This window comes from Oryctolagus cuniculus, chromosome 12, assembly GCF_051225735.1.
Source record: "Oryctolagus cuniculus isolate XC-2025 breed Fujian yellow rabbit chromosome 12, ASM5122573v1, whole genome shotgun sequence".
Classification (NCBI taxonomy): Eukaryota; Metazoa; Chordata; class Mammalia; order Lagomorpha; family Leporidae; genus Oryctolagus; species Oryctolagus cuniculus.
The window spans coordinates 99,586,059-99,594,606 of NC_142878.1; the positions used below are offsets into that span (position 1 = coordinate 99,586,059).

The 8,548-nt window shown below is 60.4% G+C and overlaps 1 protein-coding gene across 1 annotated transcript; it reads left to right on the top strand.

Annotated features, from left to right (window-relative positions):
• Positions 1-4,894: 4,894 nt before the first annotated feature.
• MESP2 (mesoderm posterior bHLH transcription factor 2) lies at positions 4,895-6,914 on the top strand. The gene is made up of 2 exons (XM_070053393.2): positions 4,895-5,764; positions 6,417-6,914. The coding sequence occupies exons 1-2, from the start codon at positions 4,910-4,912 to the stop codon at positions 6,669-6,671; spliced, it is 1,110 nt and encodes a 369-aa protein (XP_069909494.2). The 5' UTR covers positions 4,895-4,909; the 3' UTR covers positions 6,672-6,914.
• The last annotated feature ends 1,634 nt before the right edge of the window (positions 6,915-8,548 follow it).

Genomic DNA, 8,548 nt, shown 5'->3' on the forward strand with positions numbered 1-8,548 from the left:
ATAGCAGAGGGCGGAGCCACAGGAGCATAACCCTTAGCTTTCGTGAGTTCTCGCAGGGAGCTCCGTCATCCAGGCGCCAGCTCCCCTGTCTAGGACGGAGGCCCAGCGCTGAGCCCCTCACCCAGCAGCCAGCTCACAGCCTCGTCTCTCCTTCCATCAGAGGCTGCGGATGTGTGGAAGAGCAGGGTGGAACCCAGACCCAGCTTGCTGGCCCAGCACCTCGGGGCAGACAGCAGCCAGTAAAGGCCCGGCCCCACCCCCTCACCAAGGGAGGACCACTTGCAGGCCTGGATGGATGGACAGGCACCTGGGCAGGCCCCAGCCCTGGGAAGCTGGCTCTGAGCCTCCACGACGAGCCTAGCCTGGGGGTGCGGTGGGGGTGGGGCCGTCAGCTGCAGCGCCAGCTCCAGGCACCTGAGTTTTCCTGCAGCTCAGGTCAGGAGTGGGTGTGCTTTTGAGGACAAGCCCACGCCTGGGCCCAGGGAGGAGAGGCTGGAGGTGGAGGGGTGGAGGGTGCCCTGCCTGACAGCTGCCACTGGAGTGAATCCCAGAGAAGGGCGGGCCACGGCCCGTGCTGACAGCCCCGTCCTCACACTCCAGCGCGCTCCCTTTCCCACCCGACCCTGCCCCTGGAACTTGCCCAGCCCCGTGCTAAGTACTACGAAGTGCATTATCTTACTACCCCAGCCATTACACGGGAGATTGGAATCCCTATTTCCTGCATGAAAAAATCCGAGGTTGAATAAGCTGCCAAAGTTCTCACGGCTTCCATGGGTGGAGCTACTCGACTCCATAGCCCAGCCCCCTAACCACTGAGCAACACTGCCTCCCTGTGCTAAGCATCGGGGCTACCATGTTGGTTTCCCCGCTGAAGAATGAGACGGGCAGACAGTGTGTCCCATGCCTCCGGAGCTGACTCGGGCCCACTGAAGAGCCAGGGGCCATAGCAAACCCATCCCAAGGCCACGTTTAAGCTCGGACATCCCCGAGGCTAGCCCAAATCAAGGCAGAAAGCAGGCAGGCTACCCCAGAGAAGGGGGAGCGTGTTCCACGTGCAGGGCTCTGTGTGGGTAACAGATGCCCATGCAGCATTAAGGCTGGGGACGAGGGAGGTGCTGGGTCATCAGACCTTGGTGGAGATCCCTGGCACACGCGCAGGGCAGCGGAAGGCGTACACAGAGGGACTGCCTTCAGTCCGCGCCGCTCCACAGTCCCTCACGGCAGTTAAATGTGTGCGTCAGGAACACAACCAGACTCCGCAGCTGGACGGAACTGTGACAACTGATCAGTCTGTTTACGACTGTCAAGTGCCAGCGTGCTAGCTCCCTGCTAGTCCCTGCGGCTTCCGTGCCAGTTAGTAGGTCCAGAGCTGCTGGCTTGGCTGAACGAACGATGTACCTAAGCCACACCTGCCAGTATTTCAACCTTTTAGCCTGTGACGTTTCTACTTCCCTTAGGAAACTGTGTGTGTCTGTGTGTGTGTGTGTGTGTGTGTATGTGTTTGACCTTCATTGAAACCCTTTTAACTCATGCAATGTTGTATACTAACCGCTTTGTGTCAAATCAAGCCTGTATGCAATCAATTTCATCTTCATTTCACGTTACAAATTAAAAATTTCTCGGGGCCAGTGCTGGCCGGCGCTGTGGCTTAGCAGGTAAAGCTGCCGCCTACAGTGCTGGCATCCTATATGGGCGCTGGCTCGAGTCCCGGATGCTCCATTTCCAATCCAGCTCTCTGCTGTGGCCCGGGAAAGCAGTGGAAGATGGCCCAAGTCCTTGGGCCCCTGCACCCACATGGGAGACCCGGATGAAGCTTCTGGCTCCTGGCTTCAGATCGGCGCAGTTCCAGCCATTGCGGCCAATTGGGGAGTGAACCATCGGATGGAAGACCTCTCTCTCTCTCTGCCTCTCTCTCTGCCTTTCAAGTAAATAAATAAACCTTAAATTTTTTTTCTCATTGTTCATAGCCACTAGAATAAACAAGATACATTAGCCAATGTTATTTAATGTCAGTGATTACTTCACTATAACATCAAAATTTCTGTAACATATTTTGAAATAAGTTCTGAGAGGGATAAAGTGTTAACATTTTATTTTTGAAGGTTTACTGGTCTCTCCTGCCATTTTACTTTTCCCCCCAAAATTAAAATTATTTAAATGGGGTCGACACTGTGGCACAGAGGGTTAAACCACTGCCTTCAGTGCCAGCAGCCCACGTGGAAACCGGTTCAAGTGCTGGCTGCTCCACTTCAATCTGGCTCCCTGCTAGTGCATCTGGGAAAGCAGCAGAGGAGGGCCCAAGTCCTTGGACCCCTGCACCCACATGGGAGACCCGGATGAAGCTTCTGGCTCCTGGTTTTGGCCTGGCCCAGCCCTGGCTGATGCAGATATTTGAGGCGTGAACCTGCAGATGGAAAATCTCTCTCCCTCTTCCTCTGGACCTCTGCCCTTTGAATAAAATAAATATTTATAAAAAACTATCTAAATGGATGAACATTCGAGTAAACTAGGGCTGCAGTCTTCTTCTTCTTTTTATTTATTTGACAGATAGACAGTGAGAGAGAGAGACACAAAGGTCTTCTTTCTGTTGGTTCACCCCCCAAATGGCCGCTACGGCTGGAACTACGCTGATCTGAAGCCAGGAGCCGAGTACTTTCTCCTGGTCTCCCATGCGGGTGCAGGGCCCAAGCACTTGGGCCACAGCAGAGAGTTGGACTGGAAGAGGAGCAACCGGGACTAGAACTTGGCACCCATATGGGATGCTGGCGCCGCAGGCGGAGGCTTAGCCACGTGAGCCACGGCGCCGGCTCCTGCAGTTTTCTTTTGTATATAGCCCGCAGCAGGTATCTGTGCTCATCCAGGGTAAAACTTCGATTGGTTATTGTTTATAAAGGGGAATCGGCTGCACACATCCTGATGTGGAACAATCTAAGACAAGCTGCTGGATGAGAGAAAAAACAAGCAAATTATAAGCTGCTAGGCGTGACGTGCAAGGTGCGTGACAGCACCGCGCGTGAACTGTGCACCCTCCGAGGGTACACGTTTGTGTAAACACGCTGAGGGCCACGCTGGACCTCCCCACAGCTGCAGCCTGGGACTCTGGCACTATGTGCAGCGTTACTGTTTCTTACAGTGAAGTTGCATAATTAGCCCAATGAAGTTAGTTTTTAATAACAGCCATAAAAACGACAAGGTCATTCACCCCTTGGGGCAGCGATGGTTCATCTGCTCTTGCCATGCTGATCCTTAGTTACCAATTTCTTTTCAGTACAGCAACTTTATGCTCCAAAGTCCCAAGGCTAGCTCCCCGTTACCTTGGAAACAAAGCCCACCTCCAGCCACCCCAGCAGTGCCTGTACCTGGGCACCCTGGGAGGGCTCGCCCTGTGCCTCTCCCCATCCAGTTCCCCTCTGGAATGCTCTCCACCTGCCTCCCTCCCTGCTCAAAACCTACTCATGGCCCCAGGCCCAGCCATGACCTCTGCATGGCCTCTGGACCCCAGGTGGCTTTTTTTAAAGATTTATTTTATTTATTTGAAAGACAGAGTTACAGAGAAAGGTAAAGCCAAAGAGAGAGAGAGGCCTTTCATTCCACTGGTTCATTCCCCAATTGGCTGCGATGGCTGGAGCTGCGCCAATCCAAAGCCAGGAGCTTCTTCTGGGTCTCCCACATGGGTGCAGGGGCCCAAGGACTAGGGCCATCTTCTACTGCTTTCCCAGGCCACAGCAGACAGCTGGATGGGAAGTGGAGCAGCCAGGACTCAAACCAGCGTCCGTATGGGATGCTGGCGCTACAGGCCAGGGCTTTAACCCGCTGCGCCACAGCACCAGCCCCTGCTCCTGTGGCTCATCCTGCGCAGCCCTGTCCCTGGAGCTCACACAGGAGTGAAAACCATCCCTCACAGGGATCCTGTGAGCAGATGCTCCAAGTTTCACTCCTGTTTTATTGCCCAGAAGCTCAAGCTGAGACAGGTTAAGGGCTTTGCCCAAGGACACCCAGCTAGTTCGTGGTGGGGCAACTGGTTATCCATTGTCCGGTTCACTTGCCCTTTCCACAAGAAAGGCATCTCAGGAGAACTGACCCCAAGGAGAGCTTGTTCACCCGGGGACACCGACAGTCGCCAGCTGCTACGAAAGACGAATGAACAGCCTTGACACCCGAGTCCCTTCCTTCTAACAGCGTAGCAGCCTCCTCCCCAGCGCTGGGTACCCTGGCTACTGCTGGGGCGCTGCTGAGGTCCCCAGAGCCCAGACCTCTAAGTGACTCGCCCAAGGTCATCCAACCAATAAAGAGGCCGGCCTGGGCACCCAGCTTCTCCCATCATCACCCACTGCACCCCAGACCTCTCCAGGCCACTCGCAGCACCGAGATAACGATCCCGGGGTCCCTCGTGGAATCAGCCAGTGGGGTTCTGGGGGACCCTAAGAGGGTCCACCTGTACCCACCCTCCCACCCCCATCACACTCGAAGCCAGATCCAGCGCGCCAGGAGGCGCTGTGTGGGCTAGAGGATCAGTCCCGGGCGGCGCCTCACCAGCGCCCGGGAGACACCCGAGGGACCGCCTGGCCACGCACCTGGGCGCTACCTGCCTCATTGGTGGCACCCCCACTCCCCAGTGGACGGGGCTGGGCGGGGGGGGGGGGTTGGTGAGAAGCTTAGCAGCTCCATCCAGATGCGAATTGTCCCTCCCACACTTCCCGGGCCCCATTAGAGCCCCCGAGGAGTCAGAATCCACACCTCCGCAAATGGGCCCGCTTTCCCAGGGCCCCCTGCCCGGACCGTCCCTGGGCTCTGTGGGTTTTGACACCTCGCTGTAAGCCGGCGGGGGGCCACCTCGCACCTCAGGCCCGGATAAAGGCTCCGGCTTGGAGGTGGCCGGCCCAGCCGCCCAGAGCCCCGCCGGCGAGCCATGGCCCAGTCTCCGCCACCGCCGCTGCCGCCGCCGCCGCCGCCTCCACACGGCCTCCTCGGCCAAGACCACTGGGTCCTCCCCCAGGGCTGGGGCTGGGACGCGTCCTCGGTCTCCACGTCCCCGGCCTCCTCCTCGGACTCGTCTGGGTCCTGCCCGTGCGACGGCGCCCGCGGCCCCTCGCTGCCCGCCGCCCCCGGCCACGGCGCCCGCACCCGGCTCCCCGCGGCCGCCCCGACGGCGCCCCGACGAGCGCGGCCCGGCCCCGCGGGCGGCCAGCGCCAGAGCGCCAGCGAGCGCGAGAAGCTGCGCATGCGCACGCTCGCCCGCGCGCTGCACGAGCTGCGCCGCTTCCTGCCGCCGTCCGTGGCGCCCGCCGGCCAGAGCCTGACCAAGATCGAGACGCTGCGCCTGGCCATCCGCTACATCGGCCACCTGTCGGCCGTGCTGGGCCTCAGCGAGGACAGCCTGCGGCGCCCGCGCCGGCGGCGCAGCGACGCCGCGAGTCCCCGGGGCTGCCCGCTCTGCCCCGACGGCGGCGCCGCGCAGGTGCCGGGCGTGGGCTCCGCGGTCTGCGCCGGAGCCGCCTGGGGGTCCCCGGACGCCCGCCCGGGGCCCCGCTCCGCGCCTGAATACGTGGGGAGCAGAGTCCCGGACTCGGATCCCTGGGTGACGCCCCCGTACTGCCCCACGATGCAGTCACCCGCGCATCAGCCCCGAGGGAGAGCCCCGGATGCGTCGCCTTGGACGCCACCCCAAGCTTGCCCCGGGACGCAGATGTCCCCAGAGCCCGGGCACCCCGCGGCACCCTGGACGCCGCCCCCCGCGCCCCCGGAGCTGGCTGCAGTGTACCAGGTATGCACCTAGGGCTTCGCCACTTCCCTCGGGGTGGTCCCAGGGTGCGTTGGAAGTGGAGGGGTCGGAGGTGTCAGGTCCACAGGGAAGGGCGTACTTTCTAGGTTAGCGATTGCTTAGTGGATGGGAGAGTGGGAGGAACCTCCAGCGGGGAGGGGGGTGTAGGCACTGCCACCCAGGGTCCTCAGAGCCCCCCGACTTACTCAGAGGTCAGGGTGGAAGGTGGTGGGGTCCCTGGGAAGAAATTCTCTCTAGGAGGGTTCGGGTTCCGGTTCGAGTTCGGGGGTGGGGAGGAGGGAGGCCCACTTGTGAGGACAGCACTTTCTGAGATGGGCTGGCAGCTGATGACCCTCGTGTTTTCTCTGAGTCTGCAAAGGGTCAAGTTCATAACCAGAGCTGGGGCATTTCCCCAGCCCCCGTCTTGGCACTTGGCTGTGTTAATTCCTTCAGCCTGCCCAGCAACGCCCCTAGGGAGCCGATGTTGGCATCTCGCCCATTTCACAGATGAGAAAACCGAGGCTCACTGCAGTCAGGAGAGGTCTCACCGTTAGTGAGGGGCAGAGCTGGGGTTGAGTGTTGATCCTGGCTGCCAGCCCCCCCCCCCCCCCCCCGGCAGGGGCCCACTCCTGAGCTGCTCTTTCCTGTTTTACAGAGTTCCTCTGTGTCTCCACTGGGAAGCCCACCCATCCTGCCCCCCGCGTCGTGCCAGAGACTGCAGCCTCAGACCCAGTGGGCGTGCTGGGGCCGTGGTGTGGAGGTGCTCCCCGGCCCCCAGGAGCAGGCGCTGGGCCCTGCCTTCCCGCTCAGCCAAGCCAGCCCCTCGCAGAGCTCAGCCCTGCGGCTCAGTGGCTGCCCCGAACTTTGGCAAGAAGACCTGGAGGGGACCCACTTGGGCATCTTCTACTAGCAGCCTTGCCTGCCTCGCTTTCAGCCAGGACTGGGGCCTGTGGCGGGGGCGCCCCCCCATACACACCTGTGAACTGCGTGGCCCCCAGCGAGGCTGGGCTGGGGCCGGTTGGGCGTGGGTGTAGGGGCCTTGCCCCTTGCGCTGCTTCTTGGTGAGGGCTGACTGGAAGCCTGTACTGTAAAGTGGTTTTATCCCGCTGCAAACACGCGCATGCACACAAATACACCGTGTGGCTGCACTTTGCTTACGTTTTGGACACTGTGTTGTTCAGAGATACATAGTTATGGGGCATCACGTGATGATAGCTGTGTACATGGCGTAACGTCACGGGGAGCCTGCTTCCTCAGCCTGGTTGTCTGTCTTGCTTCTTTGAACCTGGCTTGGTTTGGTTTTGCCTTTGGAAAGGGTAGACTGGACCCGTCCAGTGGGGAACAAGTCACAACACTCTTCAGCTTCCCAAATCCAGGCTCTGGGCCGCACCTGCCCGTGCGTTACCCAGGTTCCCCCTGTGGTTCAAGGCTTAGGCCCGCCCCCTCGCGTCAGTCACCGCTGCCTCCTGCTGACCGGTCAGGGGGTGGGCGCCTGTGGCTGGGCACAGACAGGGGCCAGGCTGGAGCGCAGAGGCGTGGGACTCGGCTCCAGCACGAGGATCCGGAGCGGTCCTCAGGCTGCTGTCCAGGAGGGCCCGTCGTGGGAGCAGAGCAGGGTCAATGCAGCCACAAACACAGAACTCAGTTCTGGGGGCCAGGACGCCCAGGTCAAGGCGGGGGCAGCTCTGGCCGCTCTGAGGCCTCTCCTCTCGGCCCACAGCCGCCTCTTTCTCCCTGCGTCCCCACGTGGTTGCTGCTCTGAGCGTCTCTGTCCTCACCTCTTAGGAGGACCCCATTTAACCTTAGTTACCGCTTTTAAGGATCCGTCTCCAAATATAGTCAGGGTTGGGGGCTCAGGCTTAGACATGCATTTTAGGGGGACCCAGTTCAGCCCCGTAACACCTGGTGTTAGGAACCAGAGAGGAAATTTTTCCCAACCAACAGAGCCGATGACAGGAAAGTGAGCCATCAGGCTGCAAAGGTGGGCTTGGGCCAGGTGCTCTCGACCAGCGAGGACGTGACGGCAGGCCGAGTTACCTGTCGGTCCTGCGCCCAAGCAAGGACTCAGGGAGTGGACGTTCGGCTGAGTGGTTACGAGGCTTGCATCCCACACTGGCGCTGCCTGGATTCCAGTCCCGGCCCCTGCTCCTGACGCCAGCTCTCTGCCAGTGCGTACCCCGAGAGGCAGGAGGGCCGGTGCTAGTCACGGGGTCCCTGCTACTCATGTGGGAGATGAAGGTGGAGTTCCCAGCTCCTGGCTTCGCCTGGTCCAGTCCTGGCTGCTGCAGGCCTTTGGGGGAGTGAACTGAGGGACGGGAAATCTTTTGTCTATCTGCCTCTCAAATAAAATGGAGAAGAACAACCAGAGGCATGCCCAGATCTTGGGGGAACGGATGCCATAATCCACTGGGCAAAGCTCCCGTGGATGTGGCAGTGCAGCCAACTCGGAGAGGGGGGCTGGAGAAGAGGTGACCTTGGAGCTGGGTGTTGAGGGATGTGTAGGAGTTCGCCCAGAGGAGCGAGAAGAATGGCACAGCCATGAGCCGAGCCAGAACAGCAGCGGCTGGTGTCCAGGTTGACAGGAGGGGCAGATAGCTGGGAAAGGAGCTTGGAGGCCAGGCTGCAGGGCTCTGTTTGGTGCTGGGGTGGTCGGCCCTGTGTTTCCTGGGTGCTGGAAGGTGCTGGAGGCTGGGACAGGGGCCGGGGCTTGGGGATTGGGCAGAGCTGCTCTTGAGCCCCTTTGCAGACTTGGAGCCAGGCAGCGTGGCCACCACAACCGTGCGGGTT

Bases quoted from the DNA above. Each gene is read 5' to 3' on its own strand.
- MESP2 (XM_070053393.2), top strand. From the start codon at position 4,910: ATGGCCCAGTCTCCGCCACCGCCGCTGCCGCCGCCGCCGCCGCCTCCA. The intron at 5,765-6,416 runs GTATGCACCTAG...CCTGTTTTACAG, and splicing joins AGCTGGCTGCAGTGTACCAG to AGTTCCTCTGTGTCTCCACT.